Source organism: Dipodomys spectabilis, unplaced genomic scaffold (genome assembly GCF_019054845.1).
Source record: "Dipodomys spectabilis isolate Male_0828 unplaced genomic scaffold, ASM1905484v1 ptg000080l, whole genome shotgun sequence".
In the NCBI taxonomy this organism is placed as follows: Eukaryota; Metazoa; Chordata; class Mammalia; order Rodentia; family Heteromyidae; genus Dipodomys; species Dipodomys spectabilis.
In genome coordinates, this window is record NW_024870757.1 from 3,466,808 (window position 1) to 3,494,646 (window position 27,839).

Sequence of the window (27,839 nt, forward strand, 5' to 3'; positions counted from 1 at the left end):
TTCTTGTGGGCCCTCCCCTCCTCTTCCACACACCAAGGTCTTTCCAGATTGGGGCAATTCTCTGCTCCCCAAAGGCTGGACAGAGCCATGTGACTGAGGACCACCTTAGTGTGACCTTAGTACGTGGGCAGTGACATCACAAAACCACGGGTGACCAGCTATGAACAGTGTTCCTTCTGGAGGTTTCAAAGAGAGGATCAGTGCGCACGCGCGCGCACACACTCTCTCTCTCTCTCTCTCTCTCTCTCTCTCTCTCTCTCTGACCACCTAGCACAGAAGTTCATGAGCAAGTAGGACATGGTTCCACATGTATCACCAGCTGCCACCTCGCGGATTTGCACACTGGCCTCTGGTTGGGTTGGAGGTAGAGGCTGATGGGCTTGAGCTGGGCAAAGGGAAGGAGTCTTCTGAGGCTGCTGTGTTTTGGGGGCACTGGGCTTGGGCCTGCGTGGGGTCAGGACCGGCCCAGGGTCTTGCGCACAGCATCATGCACCTCCTTGTTGCGCAGACAGTAGATGATGGGGTTGCACATGGGCGTGGCCACCGTGTAGATCACCGACAGCACCTTGTTCAGGTCCATGGACTTGATGCGGCTGGGCCGGCAGTAGATGAAGAGGGCGGCCGAGTAGAAGATGCCCACCACTACCAGGTGCGAGGCGCAGGTGGAGAAGGCCTTGCGCCGGGCAGCGGCCGATGGCATGCGCAGCACTGTCCTGCCAATGGCCACGTAGGAGGCCAAGGCCACCAGGAGAGTTCCACAGAAGATGACAATGGCGGAAATGAAGTCCACCAGCTCTGCGAGTGCCACGTGGGTGCAGGACAGGTTGAGCAGTGGGGAGACGTCACAGAAGAATTGGTTGAGGACATTGGGGCCACAGTAGAACAGGCTGGCAATGCACATGGTCTTGATCATGGAGACCACCAGCGCCCCCAGCCAGGAGATCAAGGCCAAGGCCATGCAGACCTGGGGCCTCATGAGCAAGGGGTAGTGCAGGGGTTGGCAGATGGCCACATAGCGGTCGTAGGCCATGCACGCAAGGAGCATACACTCGGTGCAGATGAGGGAGATGAAGAAGAAGAGCTGGGTCATGCAGGTGGTGAAGGGAATGCGGTAGGGCCCAGCCCACAGCCCCAGCAGCAGCGTGGGCATGGTGACAGACACGTAGCTCATCTCCAGGCAGCTGAGGTTGGCCAGGAAGAAGTACATGGGCTTGCGGAGCTCGCTGTGGGTGCTGACCAGGTAGACAATGAGCGCGTTCTCCAGCAGCGTCAGCAGGTAGAGGGCGAGGAAGACGAAGAACAGGGCGGCTCTGACACCCGGCCGGGTGGAGAGGCCCAGGAGGACGAAGTACTGGACCCGGGTTGCATTGGCCAGCTCCGGGGACTTCTCCATCTAAAAAGAAAGCACGGCCAGGGAACCATTTTGTAAATCTGTCTATTTTGGCCACTGTGGGCCAAGGTCACAGTCACCTGAGGGAAGGAAGCTAACTTTCATGGCGTCTATCTGCCTCCACATGTATCCTGTACAGCACCTGGGGCTGTGGCGACAAGGGGTCCCCCAGGTCCGGTTCCTCCCTTCTCCCTGCCCGGACTCATCCTGCACAGCCAGTCCTGTGAGGAGCCAGAGGGTTCTTTTTGGTTTTGTTCATTCAATTGGGAGTTTGGGGTGAAGAATGGGGCACATGGGGTGTTTGGGACTTCTGTTTGGCCCAGGGATTGTCTGCCCAGCAGCAACAACTGTGTGGACAAGACCTGGCTGATCAGAGGCCCCATGCCCGCTTCCTCTCAGCCACACAGGGGCATGAGGGGGATGCCATCCCTGCAGGTGCTCCATGCTCCAGCCCTCTCACCCAGGAAAGACAGCTGTTTCCAAAGGCCGGCTCCTCCCTTTACGAACTCGGAGCCCCAGGAGAAGCCTCGCTCCCTCGCAGGCTCCGCAGGGGCTGGATGGTGGCCGCTGCAGGGCCACCTTCCCAGCACAAAGCAAACAATAAACATTGCCCAATAGTATTAAATAATATGCAGCCCACATACAGACATCATCTTATATTTGTGCCTGTCCTCTGTGTGTCATGTGGGTCTGGGTCACAAACTACTGTGAGTGAAGAACCACCTTCCACATTTTGTAGGAGGAAGGACTATAAAGCTCATGGAGAGGATGGCACTGGACAAGGTCATGGGGAGGAAAGGACACTGAACAAGGTCACGAGGAGGACACTGGACAAGGTCATGGGGGAGGACACTGGACAAGGTCACAGGGAGGGGAGGACACTGGACAAGGTCACAGAGGGGAGGACACTGGACAAGATCATGGAGGGGAGGACACTGGACAAGGTCATGGGGGGATACTGGATAAGGTCATAGGGATGGGAGGACACTGGACAAGGTCACAGAGGGAAGACACTGGACAAGATCATGGAGGGGAGGACACTGGACAAGGTCATGGGGAGGACACTGGACAAGGTCACAGGGACACTGGACAAGGTCGTGGAGGACACTGGACAAGGTCACAGGGGAGGACACTAGACAAGGTCACAGAGGGGAGGACAGTGGACAAGGTCATGAGGGAGGACACTAGACAAGGTCACAGGGAGAGGACACTGGACAAGATCATGGGGAAGGACACTAGACAAGGTCTTGGAGGTGGACACTGGACAAGGTCATAGGGATGGGAGGACACTGGACAAGGTCACAGAGGGGAAGGCACTGGACAAGATCATGGAGGGGAGGACACTGGACAAGGTCATGGGGGAGGACACTGGACAAGGTTGTGGAGGTAACTGGACAAGGTCACAGGGGAGGACACTGGACAAGGTCACAGGGGGAGGACACTGGACAAGGTCATGGGGGAGGACACTAGACAAGGTCTTGGAGGAGGACACTGAACAAAGTCACAGGAGAAGACACTGGACAAAGTTACACCACTAGAAAACAACAAAGGTGGCGATGGTGCCTGGGCCCTTCCTGTGTAGACTACACTGCTTGTAAATCACATCACAAACATTCTCCTGGTCTCCAAACCAGATCCCCAAGCCCCAGCCACCTCTGCTTGGAGGTAGACAGGGAGGGAGTGTCAGGGAAGAAGTTCTTCCTGGAAGCAGGAAGACCAGGAAACGCCATGCAGGAAGCTTGGAAGATTTGTGGACCCTGCATGTTAGAAGTGGGCAGAGCCATGGCGGGGGCGGGGGGGGGGGGGGCGCGTGGCTCCCAGATCACCCGTGCATTCTCAGTCATCCCTGAGAGAAATCTTGGTGCAATAGAAGAAAAGACCAACCCCGCCGACAGGTGCAGGGAAACGAGCATTTTTACCCAGCCTTGCGGTTTGGTCTCTGTCTGTACAAGGTTGCCAAGTTGTGTCACCATACAGCAGGATTTGGGGGAGAGAAAGCAGGGAAAACTCACAAAGGCATTGAGCAGACCAGGTGGGCTTCAAACGCCTGTCCGCATCACAGTCCTCCCTTTATCCTCTCTGTCTGCCCCAGCCTCCAGTCTTCTTACCTGAGTATCTCAAGGAAGCTGTCTGTGAGGATGGATGGAGGTTGTGCCTTTCTTCTCTGGCCCCGAGCACTGGGTGCAGAATCTTCAGGAATTAAGCTGGAGGGCCCAGCCGCCGGAGGACCAGGGCTCCGTCTTGAACTCCCCCTGGCCTGGGAGGAGCTGGCCTGGGTTCTGACCCCCCTCCACCTCCACCCCTGCGTGTCTGGGCTCCTTGTCTGGGCACTGCAGAGAGGCCGGCTTAAACTACCCAGCTGTCAGGCTCCCAGGGACCTTCCCTGGTCCCTCCCCTGCCCCTGTGGAGCGCAGGGTCAGGTAGGATGGTGGTGTGCTGAGTCATGAATGGGCTGAGGGACCAAGAATCTCCTTTAGACTATTTTAAGAAGCGTGCATCAACAGACATGAATTTATACACAGAGGCAGAAGGATTGAGGTTTCAATGCCTTCCTGGCCCACCTCCTGAGACCTTAACCTCAATCCCCAGCAACCATTCTTGCTTCTTTCTCCTTCTCTGATTGTGGCTGTTCTAATGATCAGAAATCTAAAGTATCTGTCTCCTGTGACTGGATCATTCTTTCACGCACTGTACTTAGTGGCAGCTTTGAGGCTGGAGGATATTCTGTCCCAATGGAAATCGCAGTAAACCTTCCTTGTGCAACTAATATATGCTAATAAAAAAATATTTTATTTTTTTAGCTAAGAAACTTTGGTGGGCGGGCGGGTAGGAAATGCCTGTGTAGTTTTCTGTAGCTCACGACTGCCATCTAGTGGTGACAAAAGCAACTGATGAGCTCAGAGCGCTTCCATCAAATCAGAAAAAGGAAAAAAAATTAAGGTACTTGGGGTGTTTTTGTTTGTTTGTTTGTTACTGAGAATCCTCCCAGATTGTGCTGATTGCACCTGTGCACACGGTAGAGGGCTCAGGTAGGTGGCGTGGTGGTCTCATGAGACCTTTTTGGCATCAACATGTGGTAGAATTTGGCATCCTACTCAGAGCCTTGGGTAGGACCACAGTAAAACTCCCACAACTGGCCATTGCCCTTGCCAGCAGCCCTGGCTGTGAGCCAGGCTGTGGGATCTGTGTTGTGCACAGATCACCAGGCTTGTCTGGGAGAGGACTGAGCTCCAGCGAGCTTGGGTGTGGCTCAATAGCGCAGCACCTACCCAGCAAGCACACACCTCCATTCACCTCAATTCCACCTCCAGAACAACAAAAACTAGGCAAAAAGGCAATACTGTTCTGTTTTTGTAATACATATTAAAGTGGAAACAGGAACTACCATTGCTGATTGCTTACATCTGCTACTGTGTCAGGACTTTACAGTAAGGCTGAGTCCCATGTTTATGATGCATGGGGTGCTGGGGACACACTGGGGCGTGCACCCTCGCCAGGAGGATCTCCACCATCCGAGCCCTGCCAGGCCTTCAGGTCTGACCAGTCTTCCTAACTGAAGTCTTTTTTCAGTGCAAGCGTAGCCACAATGCTAACGCTTAACAAAGATGACCCCAATCTGATCTCACACGTGAGGACTGTGCGCAGATCCTGCATGGAGAGTCAGGAAGGAGGAAAGCTAGGAGCAAGTGTGGGAGTCTAATAAGAGGCACTCCACCAGATCTTGCTGATCCTGATTCACACATTTTTTTCCCCGCTGTCTCTGAAGTTAGGCAGGGTCTTTTAGCTGGTGGTGTCTCACCACTAACTTGCATTCCTCTCAATGGTGCATTAAATAATACATACTGTACAACTGGTGATATCTTAATTTCATACTAAAAAGGTTGTTTCTGTTTTCTTTAAAGCATCTCAGCGGATGTTTGGAAGGCATCTGATGTTACTCGATGCCCATCTGGACTAGGCAGATTATGCATTTTACAGATGGGAGCTACTGTTGCTGTTAAACGTAACGTGTTACAGGCAAACCCACCAGCACCAAGGACCAAACTGCACACAAGACAATACAATGTCCGTGTGCTGTGGCCCACCGGTCCACAGAGCTCTGATACAAAAGCAAAAAGCTAGAAAAGAGGGGACTTGTGGGTTGCGGAGAGGCTGACTTCGATCCCACGGCTCCCTAGCTGGCTCACACCAGGTCAGCCGACATCCACCAAGGACGACATTCCGTCTCAGTATGCTTCCCACGAGAACCAGAGCAGAGGCCACTATAGAACTGGGTCATGACTGTCGGGCCGCCCCAGGCCCTCGGCCACGTGGTCAGAACCTCCCTGGCCCCCAACCCACGCCGAACGAACCTAGCCGGTGGGTGCTGCCCATCCTCCTGGACCCAGTCCTCCTCTGTGACTTCTGTGACCCCAGTGCCCTCTGTAACCTCTCAGCCAGCGGCCCCACCCTCCATCCAGCCATCGAGGCTTTCTCCTCCTTACCCTCACTACATCTACCACCAAGAACCAGTTCTCCCTCCCCCACCCCCCAACTCCCCCGCGGTTCATCTGGACCAGGGGCCCTGCAAGGTGCTGTCCTCGCAGCTGCAGCGGAGGCATCGTCCGGCGCTGTCCGCGGTGCTGGACCACGGCGCAGTCTCTGTGAGGTGCTGTCCGAGGTGCTGAAACCAAGCGCACAGCGCTAGGCGTGCGGCTGTCCGAGGTGCTGAAACCAAGTGCACAGCTCTAGGTGTACGGCTGTCCGTGGTGCTGAACCTCCACGCCGCGGCGGTGCTGGACTGCGGGGCCCGAGGCCCGGCAGCGGCCTGGTGCTGTCCGTGGTGCTGAACCACAGAGGCAGTCGCGAGCGTGGTGCTGAACTTCAGTTGGGGAGCTTCGAGTGGTACTGTCCGCGGTTCTGAACCACTGCGAGCACGGCAGGAATGTCCGCAATACTGAGCTCATGCCGGGGGTGGGGGGGGTTTGGGGGGGAGGAGAGGGTTGGGGCGCTGTCCGCGGTGCTGAGCCACTGGGCCGCGGCGCGTGGCACTGTCCGCAGTGCTGAACCTCGGTGGCCGCGGCGCGCGGCGCTGTCCGCAGTGCTGAACCTCGAGGGCCGCGGTGTGCGGCTCTGTCCGCAGTGCTGGGCCTCTGTGCTCGGTACCTGGGAGGACCCCCAACCCGCCCACCTGGGAAAAGTCCCTCTGAGCCTGGATGCAAAGCTCTCTGGAGGCCAGAGAGCGCGGGATGACAGCGACTGAGAAAGCGCAGGGCCGTTCTTAGGTGGTCACTTCGGCTCTCGGGACAAGGGTCCGGAATTGATGGGCAGATTTGACAGTTTCTAGAACTGCGGAGGGGCATTTGTGAGGGAGGGGACGTGAGAGACGGACCGGCCCAGGACTCCGGCCAGTGCTTCCAGGGTCAAGCCGGGTGAGGGAGGGCAGGGAGATCCACAGATGCCCGTGTGTGTTCCTGGGTTTTGTGGGTGTGATGTCCGGAGGTGGGGCCACCGGACAGGGACGTGCATCCGACCGTGTCTCACTGTGTGCATTTGGAAGCCTGAGCTGCAGGGGGGGGCACTTTTTTTTAATGAAATGTACTATTTTTTTAAGATGTGCAATTTGCTTTTTTAAGATATTCAATTTTTAAGCCCCTGGAAAATCCATACGCAAAAGACAACCAAAAGATCACCAGGCAAGGGGCTGGGAAGGTGGTTCAGTGGTAGAGTGCTTGCCTTGCATGCCTGAGGCCCTGGGTTCGATTCCTCAGCACCACATAAGCAAAAAGAAAAAAGCCAGAAGTGGCGCTGTGGCTCAAGTGGTAGAGCTCTAGCCTTGAGCTGAAGAGCTGAGGGACAGCACCCAGGCCTAGTTCAGGCCCCACGACCTGACCCAAAAAAAAAAAAAGAATCATGATGCCTCTTCAAGAATGACTGCCCGGTGGAAAATCCACCCCACAACAAATGGCTGGATGAACGCGTGTGCACATGCACAAATGAAAAGGTTTGTTCTCTGCAAATACCTGGTTACGAGGAGACCGCAGCTGCCCAAACAGGAGTTATCCCTCACCTGGGGCAGGCATCACCTGGTGGCCACAGGCCCACAGCAGATCCCCCGTCCCTAACTCTGACACCTAGATTGAAGCCAAACACTCACACCTGTAACCCTAGCCATTTGAGAGGTTGGGAACTGAGGCATCAGTCCAGGCAGAAATGTCGTTTGCTTCTCAACCCATAGCTGGTGCAAAGGCCCCTGTTGTCCTAAGCTAGGTGCAAGCCCAAGAATGGGAGGATTTCCACCCTGGGCCAAAAAAAAAAAAAGTCTGAGACTCTCCATAAAGAAGATGAGTTTGGGAGGAGCCGAGCACGTCTCGCGGGCCGGACGCCCGGGCGGCGCCGGCCCTGGGGCCTGGTGGAGGCCGCCGGTTCCAGGCCGCGCCGGCCAGCCGTGGGACCCCGGACCCAGAAACAGCTGGAACTGAAGGTGGCGGAGCTGGTGCAGTTCCTGCTGGTGAAGGACCAGAAGAAGATCCCGATCAAGCGGACCGACATCCTGAAGTACGTGATCGGGGACTACGAGGACGTGTTCCCGGAGCTGCTGCGCCTGGCGGCCGGACGCCTGCGCGACGTGTTCGGCTACGAGCTGGTGGAGCGGGAGCTGCGCAGCAATGCCTACATCCTGGTCAACACGCTGGAGCCCGTGGACGAGGATGCCGAGGTGCACGGCGACCAGGGCACGCCCGCCGCCAGCCTGCTCATGATCGTGCTGGGCCTCATCTTCATGAAGGGTAACACCATCACCGAGACGGAGGTCTGGGACTTCCTGCGGCGCCTGGGGGTGTACCCCACCAAGTGGCACCTCATCTTCAGGGACCCCAAGAAACTCATCACGGAGGACTTCGTGCGGCAGCGGTACCTGGAGTACCGGCGCATCCCCCACAGGGATCCCGTGGATTACGAACTGCAGTGGGGTCCCTGCACCAACCTGGAGACGAGCAAGATGAAAGTGTTGAAGTTCGTGGCCAAAATCCACAACCAGGACCCCAAGGACTGGCCCGTGCAGTACTGGGAGGCTTTGATGGATGAAGAGAACAGGGCTAGACTGCTGTCCAGCACCCCGGCCCCGCCCTCCTGACTCCGGGAAAAGGAAGGGGGGGTGGAGACATGGAGATGGGGACCACCCCCCCACACTCCCTCTAATGTGTCATACACTGAAGGAATTGGGGGGAAGGGGTGGGAAGGATGTGGCTCGCAAAATCCCGGTCTTTGGAGGAGCGTTGTTTTATTTGTTTCCAACATTTTCACTTGTGAACGGACTGAAAGAACAGCTTTGCTTATTTTACTGTTTTTCTTTTGTATGTATCTATGTATGTATAAAGTGTATACTAACTTAAAAAAAAAGATGAATTTGATTACATGCACCCATCACCCAAACTAGGGCAGGATGCCTAAAATCAGCAGGCCATGGCCCAGAGTGTACACCTGGGCATGAAGCGTCTTGCTTCAGGAACTGGTGGAGGCATGACTTGGTGGAATAGGGCCTACCCAGCAAATGCAAGGCCTCAAGTTCAAATCCCAGTAGCAGGCAGCCCTCAGGCATTACCCAGCTCACACAGCTGGTAAGTGGCAAAGTGGTGATTCAAACGGCCCCAGGGGGCAGCTGCCTTTGAGAGGAAAGCCTCCTCTTTCCCAGCCTCACTTCCAGGACTTGGGAATCTACCAGGAGGGGCTGAGGAAGGCAGGGCCCTGTCTGTCTCCACAGGAGTTCCCTTCCTCCAGACAATATCCCAGCTCTGTTGCAGAGTGGCCAACCTGTCTTCCCTCCTACAAACGGTTTATTTAAAATGGTTGTTTATTCATGTACACCAGGCCAAAGGGTGAGGAACACTTAGGAATACCAGAATATTAACAGCCAGTAGTATCACACATCCAAACTAAAAGAATGGCCAAAAAACAAAAACAAAAACAAAAAACAGAGAACCTGATAGCAGTACTCACATCTGTAATCCTAGCTACTTGGAAGGATGCGAGGTGAGGATCAGAGTTCAAAGCCAGCCTGGGCATGAAAGTTCATGAGATTCTTTTTGTGTGTGTGTGTGTCCAGTAGTGGGGCCTGAACTCTGGGCCTGGGCGCTGTCCCTCAGCTCTTCACCTCAAGGCTAGCGCACTAGCACTTGAGCCACAGTGCCACTTCCAGCTTTTTTCTTTTTTGTCGGTCGTGGGGCTTGAACTCTGGGTCTGGGCGCTGTCCCTCAGCTCTTCAGCTCAAGGCGAGCACTCTACCACTTGAGCTACAGCGCCACTTCCGGTTTTCTGGTGGTTTATTGGAGATAGGAGTCTCATGGTCTCTCCTGCCCGGGCTGGCTTTGAACCGTGATCCTCAGATCTCAGCCTCCTGAGGAGCTAGGATTACAGGCATGAGCCACCAGCGCCCAGCTTCCAGCTTTTTTCTTATGTGGTGCTGAGGAATCGAACCCAGGGCCTGGAGCATGCAAGGCAAGTACTCTACCACTGAGCCACCTTCCCAGCTCCGTTCATGAGATTTTTTTTGGGGGGGGGGGGAGTCCGGTAGTGGGCCTGAACTCTGGGCCTGGGCGCTGTCTCTCAGCTCTTCAGCTCAAGGCTAGCGCTCTACCACCTGAGCCACAGCGCCCCTTCCGGCTTTTTTCTTTTTGCCTATGTGGTACTTGGGAATCGAACCCAGGGCCTCAAGCATGCAAGGCAAGCGCTCTACCACTGAGCCACCTTCCCAGCCCCATTCATGAGATTCTTATCTCCAATTAACCACCTGAAACCCAGAAGTGATGATGTGGCTCAAAGTGGTAGAACACAGCCTGGAAGGAAAAAGCTCAGAGATAGCGCCCAGGCCCTGAGTTTAAGACCCACACCTCACACACACACACACACACACAAAATCCCCAGAGAAAGCAGACTGGGGGGTGTGGGGAGGTCCACGTGTGAACTCTGGGCAGGGAGAGGTCCACATGTGAATTCTGGGCAGGGAGAGGTCCTTGTGTGAACAGACCCTCAAATCTCCCTCAGCCCACTTGAGTATGGTCTGGTTGTCTGAGTGCTGCTAGAAACCCAGCCCCGCCGGAGCAGAGCTGTGTGGCATAGGCCGAGACCAGCAGGCCTGAGCCCATGGCGGGTGTGTGCCTCCACAGAAGAGGTGGACAGCATGGCTTCGACACTGCCAGGCGCTGTGAGGAATGGGGCCTCATGAGACCTGGTGACCCCTCATGGGTCAGGAGACATGGGGGGAGGGGTCCCCAGTGAGACACCGATGTCCCCTCCCTGAGGCCTTCCTGTCCACACTTCCACCAGAAGCCTCCCATGTCTGGTTCCCAACCCAGGTATGGACAAGATTTCCTTCACGTGTTAACTGCAGAAACTCGGGACAGCGGCCTGGGGGGGAGGGGGGGAGGGGGGGAGGGAGGGCGGGCCATGATGTGGCTAATGACTTCCATAAGAAACCTGGGCACTCAAAGCAGCTGCTTGGCCAGGCGCCAGTGGCTCATGCCTGTAATCCTAGCTACTCAGGAGGCTGAGATATGAGGATCACAGTTCAAAGCCAGCCTGGGCAGGAAACTCCATGAGACTCTTATCTCCAATAAACTACTAGAAAACCGGAAGTGAAGAGCTGAAGAGCGCAGGGACAGCACCCAAGCCCAGAGTTCAAGCCCCACGACCGACAAAAACAAAAACAAAAACAAAAAAAGCAGCTGCTTTATCCGCTGACTGAAAATAGATGTTTTCTCCCCTCGCATAATCTAGCACGGACTGCCAGGCAGCTCAGTACACAATCTAGGGAGAGCAGAGGGTGGGTAGGGAGTGGGATGGTCATGAGAAGGGGATAGAGCAGCACCGGGGCCCCAGGCCGGTGACACTGCTGAGCTCCATGAGGCCGTGCTAATGCACCTGCACTAGCAGTCAGGATGATTGCAACACACATTTTATGTAAGTGAATAAAATACACTTCTAAAACATCTGAGCATGATGTTTAGAACACACGAGAGGAACAGAATAAAAGGGCAGAGAGGGGAGGATTTTTGTTTTGCTTTTGTTGGTCATGGGGCTTGAACTCGGGGGCCTGGGCACTGTCCCTGAGCTCTTCAGCTCAAAGTAAGCGCTCTGGGTTTCAGGTGGTTTGTTGGAGATAAGAGTCTCATGGGCTGGGCGCCAGTGGCTCACACCTGTAATCCTACTCAGGAGGCTGAGATCTGAGAATCACAGTTCAAAGCCAGCCCAGGCAGGAAAGGCTGTGAAACTCTTATCTCCAATAAACCACTCTGAAAACCAGAAGTGGCGCTGTGGCTTAAGTGGTAGAGTGCTTACCTTGAGCTGAAGAGCTGAGGGACAGTGCTCAGGCCCAAAGATCAAGACCCACAGCCAACAACAACAACAACAAAAAAAAACGCCTCATGGACTTTTCTGCCTAGTCTGGCTTCAAATGATGATTCTTGTGATCTCAGCCTTCTGAGTAGCTGGGGTGACAGGCGTGAGCCAAGGGTGCCCAGCTGAGAGCTGAGTTTGTTAGGGGATTTTTGGTTGGTTGTTTTGGTGGTGGTTCTGGGAGTCAAACCTGCCTAGCATTGCTTGGCAGGCACTTCACCACTGAGCCACATCCCAGGCCAAAAGGTAAGTTTTTAAGTGACTGCAGCGTCATGGGATGGCAATATCCCCAGACTAGAGGAGAGTTGAGAGGATGGGCTCCAGACACACCCAGCCACGTGGCAGATGGCAGAGCGGGTCTGTGGCTGGGTCTCAGGCATGAACTCAGTGGCAGCGGGAGGAGCATGCAGTTGGCCTGAAGGTTTTCCTGCTTCTCCGGCAGCCGCCGGCCTGGTCTGCAGTATGCACCCGTGGGTGCTGGTTGAAGCATCCTATCTGGACGAAGGTCTTCCTGCACTCATGTGGCTTCTTCCCAGTGTGGATCTGCCAGTGGACCATGAGCAAGGAACTCTGGGCAAACATCTCCTCACACTCACTACATCCGAAAAGCTTTCTCCCCCCTCCTCCCCCCGCCCCCCCAGGAGATCCTGGTGCGCTTCACAGCCATGGGGTCTCGGCAGCCGGCCCAAAGGGCACCACAGCCCCGGCTCCTCTGGGTGCCCAGCGTCTGCTTGCTCTTTCCTGCATGGCCTGCATGGCCCAGCCCCTCAGCTCCCCTCCACCTGCACACATGGAGCCCCAGCTTCTGCTGCCAGCCAAGCAGCCACATGTGGGACCAACAGCTCTGGTCACCGCCTGCTCCACAAGTGAGTCCTGCTGGGGAAACCACTCCTGGCTGTCCCGCACAGACTGCCATGCTGAGAGAAACCAAGCACACACATGGCTGGCTCTATCATGGTAAGAGCCAAGCAAGTGGAAAGCCTTGCCCCTGCACTGACCACTCCAAAGGCTGTCGCGTGTTTAAACGCACTGTCTACTGTGCACATAGGAAGATTCCAGACCAGCTAGGTCCAGCCACTAAGGCAATACGCATGTGTGGCTCCATTTCCACACCAGGACAAGAAGGACATGGTGGACAGCGATCCCACCCCCCCTCCCTTGCTCCATCTTCTCTGCTCCTGTGCCTGGGCATGGCAGTCCACAGGACTGCCCCGAGGGCGGTTCGGACAGTCGTGCTGTTCCTGATACGCACGAGAGAGAGTGTGAGGACCCAAGCCGTCCTTCCACACCCGAGGACACTGTCTCTAGCCCCGTCTGTGACTCAATGCATCTGAGCACCAGCCGCCTTCTGAGGGACGCCCAAGCTCAGCGTTGCACAAAATCGCAGCTGGCAAACGCCCCTCACTTCTCTGGCATTCTCATTTCTCTCTCCCTCTCCCCCTCCCCCTTTGTTGCTACGGATTGCATGGCTAAGTGGCAATGTGCTTCAAGTATGAGGGCCCAAGTTCAACCGCCAGGACTGCCAAAACTAAGTAAGCAAAGAAAACAAGAAAGATGAAGTGTTCCATTCTCAATACCAAGAGGCGTGCTGACTGTGTGGGTGCACCACGTGACATGCCTGTGAGAACTCCATGCTGGATCCCCGGCAGGACTTAATTCATGACCAGCACATGCTGACCACCGTGGCCAAGCTTCAACACAGCGGGCCATATCCTCTCCTTTCCTCCTCTCCTGAACTGGTTATGGAGTTACACTTCTACAAACCACTATTTTCAAAGGGAGCTTTGTTTCCTTCTGTTGGGTACAGGAGAGACTTCACCACCATCACCCCACCCCCTGCAGACCGCCCCGCACAGACCTCCCCCTTCCTCCATACCCCCTGCAGACCTCCCCACACCCCCCCCCCCCCGCAGACCTCCCCCTTCCCCCATATTCCCCCCGCAGACCTCCTCCCACCCCCCGCAGGCCTCCTCCCACCCACCCGCAGACCTCCCCCCAGACTTCCTGCAGATCTTCCCCCCAAAAAACCTCCCTCCTTCCCCCTCAAAGACCTCCCAGGCGCTGCGCGACCCGCCGCCCCTCCCTCCGCTCCGGGGATGAGACCCAGCAGAGCTCCGAACCACCGCGCCCCGCTGGAGCGGAGGGGATGTGCCCCGCTGCCCTTGGCCTGTTCCTGCGGACAGTTCAGCAGGAGAATCAGAGAGACGCGCAGTTTTGAGCGGTGACCGCGTGGAATGAGGAGACCCGCACCCTGCACCCCGCGGAGGCCCCTCCCCTCTCCGTGCACTCGAAGGCAGCAGCCTTCATCTCCGCGGCCCGGCTCCTTCCCCGCGGCCTCGGTCTCCCGGGGGCAGGACAGGCACGGCCTGTCAGGGCGCCCGGGACGCTCCGCCCCGGGGAACCCCGCGTTCGCCCCCCCCCTGCGTGTCACCGTGGGAGCGCAGGGGCGCCGGGGCCTCGGGGTCACCCCGGCATCCCCGCCCCCCCCTCCCCCCCCCCTCCCGCCGACGCCGGGCCTCCAGACCAGCACCACCCTGCTGGTCGTTGTCATTCACACCACTAAGCGGTGCCCGCGGTGGGCGTGGCTTCGACACAATGGCCGCTGGGAAACGTAGTCCCAAGACGAAAGGCGGCGACGCCGAAAGGCAATCGTGGCTTCGGGGAGTCATCGCCGGCTCAACAGCACGCAGAGGGCTGGGAAGGTGGCTCAGTGGTAGAGCGCTTGCCTTGCATGCCTGAGGCCCTGGGTTCGATTCCTCAGCACCACATAAGCAAAAAGAAAAAAGCCGGAAGTGGCGCTGTGGCTCAAGTGATAGAGCACTAGCCCAGGCCCAATGTTTAGGCCCCATGACCCCCCCCCCCACCCCCCCCCCACCCCCCCCCCCCCCCGCCAAAAAAAAAAAGCACCCAGACACAGTGGGTGGGTGGGTGTGTATGTAAGTAGATGGGTGGGTGGGTAGGAGGGTAGGTAGGTAGGGTTGGTAGGAGGTAGGTGGGTGGGTAGAGCCACCACAGACTTCGCAACTTGTGCTGAGGTTCTCACCGGGACCCAGGGCAAGGGGTTGCAGGTAGCTTGGGTTGGGGACACGGTCTCCTCTGCCCCCCAGAGCTTGCGATTCAGAGGTATCCCCAGCAGCAGGAAAATCTGGGAGACCCTGATCTCTAATTAATCACCAAAAGCCAGAAGTGGAGCCATGGCTCAGGTGGCAGAGCGCCAGCCTAGAGCAGACCCTCTCAGGGACCAGGCCCAGGCTCAGAGCTGAGGGCCCAGGCTGGGCACACTTGACCTGGTGCCTCCCTCACGCCCCAGGATGAGGTGGACAGCCAGGAAAGTCCGTGAGACTCTTATCTTCAATAAACCACTAGAAAACCACAAGTGGCGCTGGGGCTCAAGTGGTAGAGCACTCGCCTTGAGCTGAAGAGCACAGGGACAGCGCCCAGGCCCAGAGTTCAAGCCCCATGACCAACGAAAGAAAGAAAATCACCTGAGATTCATAAGCCGAAAGACATTTTGGTTGAGTATAAGGATTCTCAGTATTCTTTTCAGAATCTGCAGAGTAATCTACTAAACACTCTTCAGGATTATATGTGTGAGACGCCAGGGACCCCTGCTAAAGGCCCCTGTGGCTGTGACATGAAGAATGAATTTGAAGAGACAAAGAGTTCAGAGGATTGGGAAATTTCCAGGAGAAACAACTGTTTTGAATGAGGCCCATGGGAACTGAAGCTGTGGCTGAATTCCAAAAATACTTGGCAGACATAACCACAGAACCTGGCACCACAGAAAGTAGCAATGCCTAAGACGATACCAGGAGATGCAAAACAAACTCACTGATCAGAACTGTACACGTCTGCGGCTTCCATGTTCCTCACACATTCCTAAGAACTCTCCAGCAGGACTCTTTCCGTGAGGACTAAGGTATCCCATTTTAATTTGAAATTTCTCCCACATTCCTTATATTTGTGTTTATCTTCAGGCTGAGTTCTCTGATGAGGAGTAAGGGGTTGGCAAGGTGTGAAGGCCCTGTCATGTGTGTATGCTTAAGGCTTCTCTCCTGAGTGACATCGCTGGTGACAGTTAAGGGATGACTTGGTTCTGAAAGCCTTCCCACATGTAGCACACACATAGGGCTTCTGGCCAGTGTGAAGCCTCTGATGCTGAGTCCGGCTTGACCCGTCACCAAAGGCCTTCCCACACTCCATGCACTTGTAAGGTCTCTCTCCAGTATGAACTCTCTTGTGTCGTATAAGGTAGGCAGCATGGCTGAAGGCTTTACCACATTCATGACATTCATAGGGCTTCTCTCCCGTATGAACTTTCTGATGTCTGACCAGATACGGCCTTCTTTTGAAAGTTTTACCACACTGCTTACATTCAAAAGGCTTCTCTCCCGTGTGCGTTCTCTGATGAGTGTTCAGCTGCGAATTTTCTCTGAAGGCTCTGCCACACTGCTTGCATTCATAGGGTTTCTCACCAGTATGGATTCTCAAATGAACAGCTAAGTGTACACTCTGCCTGAATGCTTTCCCACATTCCTTACACTCATAGGGTTTCTCCCCAGAATGTATTCTTTGATGCCCAGTGAGTGACAAACGATGACTAAAAGCTTTCCCACAAACACCACATTCATACGGTTTCTCTCCTGTGTGGATTCTCTGGTGGACAGTCAGGGATGAACCACTGCGGAATGTTTTTCCACACACGTGACATTTGTAGGGTTTCTCTCCAGTATGAACTCTCCTGTGCAGAGTGAGTCCTATATGAACACTGAAGGCTTTTCCACAATCGAGGCAGTCAAAAGGCCTCTCTCCAGTATGATCACGTCTAAAGTGCCGAGTTAGGGACATGTTATACCGGAAGGCTTTCCCACACTCACTACACTCATAGGGTCGTTGGTCACTGTGACACTTCTGGTGTTGAACAAACGTCGAGCTGTCCCTGAAGGCTTTCCCACATTCCTTACACTTATAGGGCTTCTCTCCGGTGTGAATTCTCTGATGCTGAGCCAGGTGTGAAGGCTGCCTGAAGGTTTTCCTACAGTCCTTACATTTGTAAGGTTTCTCCCCAGTGTGAATTCTCTGGTGTACAATAAGGTATGCATTCTGGCTGAAAGCTTTCCTGCACTGCTTACACTCGAAGAGTTTCTCCCGGGTGTGAGTTCGGTGGTGCTGAGCCAGGTGGTGACTCTGCTTGAAAGCTTTCCCACATTCCTTACATTCATATGGTTTCTCTCCCGTGTGAATTCTCTGGTGAACGGTAACCGATGAGCTATGGGTGAAGGTTTTATCACACTCATTACATTTAAAAAGTTTCTTTCCTGTATAGATTTTCTTGTATTTCCATGCCTTGGAATGTGTGGAGAAACTTTTCTTATCAGACTTGTAGTTATAAATATTCTCTTCCACTAATTTCCCAGGTTTGGTACATTTGTGGCCTGTTTCCTTAGTGAGGGTATCTTCACAAGTTTCTGACCTGCTCGATGTCTCTTGCACTACCCTCTGCTTCTCAAAAATGCCTTTACATTTCCAATCTTTTTCAAGAGTGGAAAACTCAAGTCCAAAGCTGGCAACTCTGTCCACTGACATGTCATTACACATGAACTGCTCCAGAGGTAACTCCTGTCCCTCATACATAGGTTCTCCATCTGAAAGATGCCCAAGAACAAGGAGTCTTTATCATGGGCTGTTCACAAAGGAAACAATTAAGAAAGGTAATTAAAAACCAGTGTGTCCCATCCTGTACAAGCATCTCAAGTGGAAAATATACAAGGAAGCCCCAAAGAATGAGAACATGGTGTTGGTTCATCTGAATTGTCAACTTGATTGGGAATACCTCTGGGCAGGTCTGAAAGCCCCAAAGTAAATCTTCCTTCCCCGAAGTTATTTATACTAGGTTTGTTTGTTTGTTTTTTAATCACGGTTAAGAAATACTGACCACAAACACACAAAGGAGTATGTAAAAATGACTGGGTAAACTGAGGATGGCTGTAATGTCCTAGAGAAGAGGTCAGCAGTGATCATCAGATGTGCCTTGACCTTATCCTTGACCTCTCTCATTTGGAATCAATTTACATATGCAAGCCAAATTTTTTTATTTTATTTATTTATTTTTGGGTCTGGTCGTGGGGCCTAAACTCTGGGCCGGGGCGCTGTCCCTCAGCTCTTCAGCTCAAGGCTAGTGCTCTACCACCTGAGCCACAGCGCTACTTCCAGCTTTTTTCTTTTTGCTTATGTGGTGCTGAGGAATCGAACCCAGGGCCTCATGCATGCAAGGCAAGTGCTCTACCACTGAGCCACTTTCCCAGCCCCGCAGGCCAAATTTTTTTAATACCAGTACTTCTGCTCAAAAATTCTCTAAAGAAGCTGGGCACCTGGCTTGCACCGGTGACTCAGGCCTGTAATCCTAGCTACTCAGGAGGCTGAGATCTGAGGATCACAGTTCAAAGCTAGCCTGGGCAGGAGAAGTTCATGAGACTCTTATTTCCAATAAACCACTCAGAAAACCTGAAGTGGCGCTGTGGCCCAAGTGGTAGAGTGCTTGCCTTGAGCCAAAGAGCTAAGGGACAGCGCCCAGGCCCAGAGTTCAAGCCCCACAACTGACAAAAAAAAAACAAAACATAATCTTCCAGATCTCATCTGAGTAGCTAAGATTACAGTCATGAGTCACTGGCATCTGACCACTATGATCCATCCTTTACATATTTGTGTTTCAGTGAATCAAAAATCTTCAGGTCCCACAGAGCTCTGAATTTGGGGTTGCATACTAAGAAACTTTCCCACTCATGTTCTATATCTAACAACCTAGGAAAAGTGTCACTTCTTAGAGGGGTTTCATTGTTTTACTCTTTGAAAAAGAACTTATTAGAAAGAAGACCATAGAGTAGAAAAGAAAATATTTGGGGGCACACGCCAAGTACAAAAACTAGCTTTTTCTCTGGCCTGTAAGGCTTGAGAAGCTGCTGGAGCCGGGTGAGGTGGCCCATGCCTGTCATTCCAGCCGGGGAAGGAGGATCATAAGTTCAAAGTGGGGGCTGGGAAGGTGGCTCAGTGGTGGAGTGTTTGCCTTGCATGCATGAGGCCCTGGGTTCAATTCCTCAGCACCACCTAAGCAGAAAAGGCTGGAAGTGGCACTGTGGCTCAAGTAGTAGAGTGCTAGCCTTGAGCTGAAGAGCTAAGGGACAGCTCGCAAGCCCAGAGTTCAGGCCCCACAACTAACCAAAAAATAAATAAATAAATAAATCGGGGCTGGGAAGGTGGCTCAGTGCCCAGGCCCAGAGTTCAGGCCCTACGCCCGGATCCAAAAAAAATCAAAAAACAAATAAATTCAAAGTGAACTAGGCAAAGTTAGGAAACCCTCTCTCAAAAGCAAAATGAAGCTGGGCGCCGGTAGCTCACGCCTGTAATCCTAGCTACTCAGGAGGCTGAGATCTGAGGATAGAGGTTCAAAGCCAACCCAGGCAGGAAAGTTCATGAGACTCTTATCTCCAATAAACCACTGTGGGTCAAGCGGTAGAGTGCTCGCCTTGAGCTGAAGAGTGCAGGAACAGCGCTGAAGCCCAGAATTCAAGCCCCACAGCCAACAAAAAAAAAAGTAAAATGAGGGTTGTAGCTAAAAAGGGCAGAGTGCTTACCTAGCAAGTGTGAGGCCCTGAGTTCAATCCAGGTATTAAAAAGAAGCTTCTGAAGAAAGCAGGATAGCTCTCTAGAAAGGACTTCCCTGCCTGGTTCTCCAAGACTCACCTGGCAGTAGGCTCCTTGTCATTGTGCTCATCTCCCAGGGTTCCTTCCCTTGCTCCAATAAGGAGATTACATAAGGCTTAGAAATGCAAACTCCTGTGTATGAAAAGACATTAATGTAGGCTATGATTTGGGTCATTTCAGGGCTACAATTTCCCTAATTTTGATACAACTACATCATGGAATGAAAGAGAAAGTATAAAATGCATTGGAAGGATGAACTACGTGAAACTCCAACATGTTCCAGTAAGAGTGCCAACATCAGCTCTAGACATGGTCAAGTATTTTCTTAGGGGTGTAGGAGGGCAGAAATTTAGCCCAGTCCTGTTTTATTTACAATGTCCGTGAGGAAAGTCAAAACTTCTAAACATAGGAGGGAAAAAAATGCAATCATACACAGAAGTCACGTCAAAGATAATAAGTGGAAATTATTTATCTTGGTTTGTTTTTTGTTTTTTTTGGTCCGGTCATGGGACCTGAACTCTGAGCCTGGGTGCTGTCCCTCAGCTTTTCAGCTTAAGGCTAGCGCTCTACCACTTGCGCCACAGCACCACTTCCGGCTTTTTTCTTTTTGCTTATGTGGAGCTAAGGAATCAAACCCAGGGCCTCATGCATGCAAGGCAAGCGCTCTACCACTGAGTCACCTTCCCAGCCCCATCAGTGGAAATTATTTAATCTTTTGACTGTTCCAAATGTTAGGAGATCTTCTATGTACAACATCAAAGGCTCCCATTTGGGTGTAACTGAACTTCCAAAAGAAGATATTTTTAAAAACCCACAAACATTTCAATAAAATGTCCCAAACTTTGCAAATTTGGCTAAAGACATAGATTTCATTCCAAGAAGCGCAACAGGTTGGGGGATAGGCTCTGGAGAACAGAAAGCCAGCTGGAGGTGGTCATGGGGCTTGGAATGGGCTGCAGGAGTTTGCCTAAGGGTGAGTATCTGATGTTCTTTTCATAGTTTGTGTTTCCCCGATTTATCACAGATTAATAAAAATACAGATAAAGTGATATTATGCACTTATAACTATCAAGCTATATTCTTGGTGAACCTCATTACCACATAGCGGTGAGGGTAATTATCCTGTAGGGCAGAGACAAAACTGGAGCAGAGGAGCCTGGGTACAGCTGTATGGTGTTATGAGTCCCTGACTGCTCATAGGTGTACTCATACATAGAGTATCTGATTTACCAAATTCACCAAAACTTTTTTTCCTTACCAGTCCTGAGGCTTGAACTCAGGGCCTGGGCACTATCCCTGAGCTTCTTTTGCTCAAGGCCAGTGCTCTACCCCTTAAGCCATAGCACCACTTCCAGCTTTTTCTGTGTATGTGGTCCTGAAGACTCGAACCCAGGGCTTCATGCATGCTAGGCAAGCACTCTACCACTGAGCCACCTTCCCAGCCTTCACCAAAACTTTCATCAGACCTGATTATTGTTTCCCAAATTCCATGCTGACCTGCACACAACAAACATAGTACCAATAATAAAAAAGCACAGGTCCTTGGGGCTGGGAAGGTGGCTCAGTGGTAGAGCGCTTGCCTTGCATGCCTGAGGCCCTGGGTTTGATTCCTCAGCACCACATAAGCAAAAAAGAAAAAAAGCCGGAAGTGGCGCTGTGGCTCAAGTGGTAGAGCGCTGGCCTTGAGCTGAAGAGCTGAGGGACAGCGCCCAGGCCCAGAGTTCAGGCCCCATGACCGGACCCCACCCAAAAAAAAAAGAAAATAAAATAAAAAAGCACAGGTACTTAAGGGTAGACTCTGGGTTTTATAGGAGAGAAGGAGCCTCACCCACTGATAGCAGGTTCTGGTAGTTCTCCAACACCACAGTTCTGTACAGATTCCTCTGAGCAGGACTCAGCCATCCCCACTCATCCAGGGAGAAGTCTACTGCCACATCTTTGAATGTCACCATGGCCTGAAATGACACAAATGCATTTCTGACCACCCAATGCTCATGTTCATGCAGAGCTCCAAGTCATGACGCTTTCCTATACACATATGGCGAGATTTTTCAAACGTCACTGTGAACTCCTGGTATCCTGAATTCTAGCTTTACCTTCTAGTTAGTTGAGAAATAATGAGGGCTGGACCGCCATTGCACATCTTTAAACTTAAATAAGGCAAGTTCATCTTTGAAAGCAAAAGGTGGTCAAATATTTGACATAATTCAGCCACTACTAAGGAATAGATTTGGGGAGCAGTTCTGACAGAAAAAAAAAGATTGCTTTTGCTCCTGTTTCTCATGGTTTTCTATGGACTTTCCCCAGTGTTTACACTTATTATATGTGTGTATTCATGTATATGAACTCATTTAATTCATACTAAAACATATGTATACACTTATACACATGCATTCAACTATTTAATTTATAATGAATATATGTGTACATACATGTTTTTAATTGATGAAGCCAAGTCTCATTGGTAGCTTTTGGAAAACATGTAATTTCTTTTGAAGAAAAACATTCATTCATAGCAACTTACCAGGTAACATGGGACATATGGGAGAACTGAGGATTAGATGCCGTACAATCAGAAAAGGTGTTCAGTAATAGAATAAGGCTTTCTTTTTCTAATACTGTTGTGTTTGTTTGCTTGCATCCTATCTCTGGAGATCAGATTTCTCAAAAACAGAAACATGGTGTTCTCCATCATCACTTGCCCCTCACAGGCCAGGGGCACTGATTGGACGAGTGGGGTCTAGCCCGAGCAGTCTCGGGGGTAAACCTCTCTGCCCTCATGCTGACCATGAAACACTGTGTCTGCCCAACCTCTGCTTCATGTTTCCTAATCCTCTCTTCCACATCTCACACTGGATTTTTCTAGTTGGGGCAACATAAATCCAGCAAGTCCTAGATTGCTATGTCAAAAGGCTGGAGATACTTTACACCCGATAGCTTATCTTTTCAGGCAGCTAGACTCCATTTTCATTCATCCTGGCTACAGCATCTGTCCTTATTCACAGTCCCCTTAACATTATGTCTTCCCATTCTATTAAGGACCCACTCAGTCATAAAGCCTTCCTATCTCTACCCCCATCCCGACTGCAACTGCTTCATGCCACCCTTTCAGCCCCTTAAGTTTCTTTCCATCAGTGCAAGACCCTCAACCCTGCCCCGCTTCGCCCTGCCAACCAGTCACAGGATAAACTTCACATATCTGCGCTGAGGCTGTGGATTTGACCCTCAATCCATTCAGGCATATCCTGGATGTGTATCTTTCTGAAGCTCCTGCCTGGTTTATAGATGGAAGCTCACAAGAAAAACAACCTCCTCTCCTGACTGGTTATGTCATCATCAAAGAATATCATGAGCAGCTCTGCTTTCCTGCAAGGTCATTGAAGCAGTTTCTCTGCCACCACCACCCCCCACAAAACAACAACAAAAACTTCATCTAAATAGGTTGAACTGATTGCTTTAACAAGTGCCTTACTCTAGCATGGGAAAGAGAAGTTAATATAAATACTGATTCAAAATATGCCCACAATATAATTCACTCCAGTGCTCTAATCTGGAGGGAAAGGAGCTTTCTGGCTTGACAGGATACTCCACTGTCAATGGGGTCTCACTAAAAAGCTCTCAGACAACACTGCTCCCATCTAAGGTGGCTATAATCCACTGCAAGGGGCACCCGCAGGATGGCCTCAACATCACCCAAGCCCCTAATCAGGCTGGTAAACTGGCTAAGGAGGCAGCCCAGGGCCTCTCCGTCCCCAGTATATCTTTCTACTCCAATTCTCCCTCCCCTTCAGCCCTCCTATACCCTGGAGGAGGAGGAGGAAGAGGAGGAGCAGGAGGAGGAAGAGGAGCAGGAGGAGGAGCAGGAGGAGAAGAGGAAGAACATGACTGGCCACAGCAATCTTCCTCCTTGTCCTGTCCTCATACATTTACATGGCCTGTTCATCCTAACCTGCACTCTAGAACTTCCTTCCTAAAGACCCAGGTCCATCTGAGCCCCACAGATAATAATGTATTGGAAGAATTAACTAAATTTTACTCTGTCAAAAATCTCACCACCATTCCATTCTAAAGCCTCCTTTCCCCATTCCCCAGGCCAGGGGCTCCTGCCCTATTGCAGATTGACAGCCTGACTTTATTCATGCTCCCAACCCTGGAAAGTGTTTAAATATATATTGGTCCGGGTGGACACCTTTTCAGAATGGGTGGAGACATTCCCCACCACCCACCACACAGCCTCCACCATGGCTTCTGTCCTAATGAAGGAAACCCTGAGGTTGGCCTCCCAACCTCTCTGCAAGCGGACAATGGGCTCGAATTCACTTACCCCATAACTCAGGGAGTGGCCCAGTGGTCCCACCCTCTGGAAAGGTTGCATGAGTCAAATGGTCCCTAAAGTCTACTCTTACCAAACTAGCCATCCAAGTCCACCAGGATTGGACCCAACTCCTCCCCTTTGACCTTCTCCATGGGCAAACTCTCCCTCTACCAGGGTTACCATCAGTCCCCTCCTCTAACCTACCCACCCACCTCTGGCTCCCCTTCATTGCACTTCCTCAACTCACTTTGGGACTACCCAACTCTTTCCTCCCTAAGCCTCTGCCCTCTGGATTCCATACGTCCCCCATATAGATGGGGGACCACGTAGATTTGTCGTCATTCAGCAGACACCTTCTCTCCTCTCCAACCTAAATGACCAGGCCCCTTCAGGGTCATTTTAAGCACTCCCACTGCAGCAAAGCTCAAAGGATGTCCCGCCTGGGCCCACATCCAGACTTGAGCTCTCAAATTCAGAAAAACTCTGCTCTGCTCCCACAGGATCTATATTCCTGAAGATTTCCAGACTCTTCTCCCATAGTAGACCAAGAACAGTCAGGCACCTAGATGCTCTCCTTCCGCACTCTTCACACCTGCTCAATCACTCTATTAGAAGATCTCTAGTGACCACCCACACCTATCCTTAACCTTTCCCTTTCTCAAACACTAAGCTCCTCCAGGACTTGTGGCCCCTTGGGAATCTCACCAACCACACTGCAAACCAAATACCATTCTTCTTCTTCTGTCTCTTCTTCATATTATTCTCCTAAAAGTCGCATGCACTCTATAATTGCTGGTCTCCTCATTTCCTTTACCGGCCTCCTGCTGAGTATCAGCTTGGGAACAGCAGCTCTGCCAGAGTGGACTCTCTGTCAGCAAGTCACCTAAGTTTAGAATACTTCTGTTTCTGCATTTTTTTCTTCTTTTTCATATTGTTCCTAGAATATCCGTGGACTCTGGACCTAGACCAATTATTTTTCTCCTTCCATCTCACTCCTTGACACTCCTCTAAACAGTGATGTAGATCATATATCTCAGTGTCACACTTTTCTATGGGTTCCCTTCCCCTGGAAGGTTCTCGGTGGGAACCTTCCCTGTGTCTAGAGATCCAGATAGCAAATGTATAACCAAAAGTTTCTGGAAATCAGACCTTCTCTGCCTAGTCCTCTTAGCAAAGGGCCTGTTACATGGGTACATGTACTCCTGCTGTTTTTCAGCATTCAGGTAAGAAGTACTGAAGAGTCAAAGCAAAGGAAACCCTACGGGGTGTATCTGCCATGGTCAGAGGAGAGAATTGGTCTGTTGGACCTATCTCCCACTGCTGGGAGTATCTGATGGAGGTGGGGTCCAAGATAAAACCCTTAACAAACTTCTCAAAACCCAAATCCCCCGAATACTCTACCCTCCCACACAGGCTCCCCTAAAACGTCCCATGCCCCCCTTCTGCTCCATCCCCAGCTACAACTGCTCTCAGAAACTCATCACCTTCTAAATATGTCTAACCTTCAACTTACAAGTGACTGTTGGCTTACACCCAGGACCCCTCCAATACATCACAAGCCCCATCAATATGTCTAATTTAGCTTATATTGCCTCTAAGTCCTCTAACACAAGCCCCAAATCACGGGGAATCCAATGATTTCAAGCATCCAGGATCAGGGAGGAACAACACCAGTAGGAGAACTTTCCCTCAAAGAGATTTTGTAAAAACTATAAAAGCACAAGACCCTCAGTGCTCTTCCAGCTTTGTAGTGAGTAAATGAGAGGACTGAGTACCAGGCCTGCCTAGGCTGAGAAGCAGCAAGATCCTGTCCTCAAATAACTAAGGCAAAAGGGGCTGCAGACGTGGTTTAAATGCTAGTGCCCCTGTCTAGCAAGTGTGAGGCCTTGAATTCAATCTCCAGTACCACCAAAAGAGAATGATGTAAGAAGGGATTCGCCCTACTCAGCTGTGACCGCCAGACAGTTAAGTTAGGGGCAGTGTCCTCTAGACATGGTGGAACCGAGGGTGGAAGAAGATGCTAATCAGAACACAAATTAAATCCTGATCAACAGGACTGACTTGCGTGGAGGAGAAAGTAGAGGCGCACTGACCTGGGCCGTGGCCTTCACCAGCTCACCAGTCATGTTGGCCTCGCCTCCAGGTTTCTCTTGAGAGCTGGGCTGAGGTAGGAGGACGGCGGGCTGAGGACGCGGGCTGGGCAGCGCCCGGCAGTGTGTGTCACTGCGGGGAGCTGCGGGGACCTCACGGAGGGAGCGGGATGTTCAGGGTGCACGCCTCTCGGTTCCATCCGCACGTGCTGATTCAAAAGCTATTAATGCACGCTCATTAAAACCCAAAGCAGGGACCGCAGTGCTGCGATCCCCGGGCTCCCCCCCCCCCGGGGCTGCGCACCGGCGGTGCGGGGGTCTCACGGCCGAGGTGACCAGGGAACAGGGGCCAGTCACACGCGGGACACCGCCGCACACGGACACGCCACGTCCGCCTCGGCCCACTTGCAGGAGCCCCGGGTCGGCCTCGGTTCCACAGAGCGCTAGGAGGTGAAGGCCGGCGGGAGCCAGGCCGCAGCCTGGGACCGGCGGGGAGCCGCGCCGGCCTGGACACCGCATCTCAGCAGCCGGAGACCAAGGGGTCTCGAGCGCCCGCCCCGCGTCCGTCACCCGCTCCCTCAGCCTCGGCCCCTCCGTTCACACCTCCTCCCGCACCGCTCCGCAGCCCCCAGTCCCGGCCCCACCTCGGCCCTGACCCCGCCCGGGCCCTCGGGGAAGCGCGCGCCCGCACCACCGCTGGGAAGGCTCACCAGCCTCGCTCGCGTCCGAGGCTGTCAACCACGGGCAGCCTAGCAGACACGGGGGACCCCAGTGCGCACGCGCCTTCCCGCCCACGCCAGAGGGGGCGGGGCTAGACCCTGGGGGCGGGGCTTAGTGGAGACCCTCGGGTGCAAGCGTGGGTGGCTGCGTGTTTACGCAGGAGGGCGCGGCCGGTGGGGGGGGGACTGGAAAGTTATGCGCAGGCGCACAGGATACGCATGCCCACTTCCCTGACTGGAGAGCAGGGCATCCCTAGTTACCCAGTTATTTCACCTCCAAAATAACCAACAAAAAGCAGAACTGGAGGTGTGGCTCATGTGCCCGAGCGCTAGCCAGGCAAACACGAGGCCTCTGTCCAGACCCCAGTGTACTAACACAAATAAAATTAATCAGTGTGGGCCTGGCCTGGTGGTTCTCACCTGTAATCCCAGCCCTGGGAAGTTGAGCCTGGAGGGCCGTGCTTACCTTACAAAAGAAGAAAAACCAAAAACCCCCAAACAAACATAAATAACAACAACAACAAAATCTGGTGGAATTGGTGTGTAAAGTGGTGGGGAAGGGAACAGATGTTTCCAGTCAGGGATGGCTGCATGGAGAGGAGTTCCTACAGGATGACCCCGAAAGGAAAAAAAAAAAATCCCCAGGTAAAAGCGTTGGAAATAATGATTTAGGTTCAAAACAAACTGGGGAGCCAGATGCTCCCAGGTGGGGTCAAGTGGGGCCACGTGTCATGGCACCTGCTGAGGCACCTGGCCAAGCACACCGCTTTTGTTTTTTGTTTTCCTATATTTTGGGGATTGAACTCATGACCTTCAGCAAGCCAGGTAAGTGCTCTTCCACTTAAGCTATACCACCAAACACAGCCCCCTCTTTTCTGAAGTGGAGTCTGTGTTGCCTAGAACTCCTAAGCTCCAGAGAGCTCCTGCCCATCTCCAGTACCTGGGAATACAGGTGTGGGCCACAGTACTAGGCCACCCAGGGGACCAGTTATTGGGCCATTACAGAGTGGCTTCCTTACAACTTGAAAGCTTTCCCATGGGGACTTCGTGGTTTCCCCTCCAGACAACCACATTTTGGCACAAGTCAGCCCAGACGATTCTGACGCCTTGCAAGCAGGGACTCCTCAATCCACTGAAATGTGCAGTGTTCCTGGGTGGAGTGGCAGCCAGCTCTCCAGCCTGCCTCTCTCTCCACCTCCTTAAAAGCACTAGCTCAGTACCTTGGTTCAACTTCCCTAGAGGCCAGGACCCAA

The 27,839-nt window shown here is 52.6% G+C and overlaps 3 protein-coding genes across 4 annotated transcripts; 1 reads left to right on the forward strand and 2 right to left on the reverse strand.

Annotated features, from left to right (window-relative positions):
- Positions 1–454: 454 nt before the first annotated feature.
- On the reverse strand, positions 455–1,393 carry LOC122110556 (olfactory receptor 5-like). Its single transcript, XM_042683145.1, has one exon. It carries the CDS (start codon positions 1,391–1,393, stop codon positions 455–457), a length of 939 nt encoding a protein of 312 aa, XP_042539079.1.
- A 4,274-nt stretch (positions 1,394–5,667) lies between these two features.
- Positions 5,668–8,504, forward strand: LOC122110614 (non-structural maintenance of chromosomes element 3 homolog). The gene is given in 4 exon segments (XM_042683194.1): positions 5,668–5,749; positions 5,807–6,033; positions 7,730–7,807; positions 7,809–8,504. Coding segments are annotated over 4 exon segments (1,083 nt in total).
- Positions 8,505–15,774: 7,270 nt separating this feature from the next.
- On the reverse strand, positions 15,775–25,904 carry Znf471 (zinc finger protein 471). 2 transcript variants are annotated; one of them, XM_042683133.1, is made up of 4 exons: positions 25,871–25,904; positions 21,291–21,417; positions 19,502–19,594; positions 15,775–17,406 (listed from the first exon to the last, which is right to left on the reverse strand). In XM_042683133.1, the coding sequence occupies exons 1-4, from the start codon at positions 25,901–25,903 to the stop codon at positions 15,803–15,805; spliced, it is 1,857 nt and encodes a 618-aa protein (XP_042539067.1). In that variant the 5' UTR covers position 25,904; the 3' UTR covers positions 15,775–15,802. The 2 variants fall into 2 exon arrangements, with proteins under 2 accessions (XP_042539067.1, XP_042539066.1); XM_042683132.1 differs by lacking the exons at positions 19,502–19,594; positions 25,871–25,904 and having other exon boundaries at positions 15,775–17,444; positions 21,291–21,375.
- Positions 25,905–27,839: the final 1,935 nt, after the last annotated feature.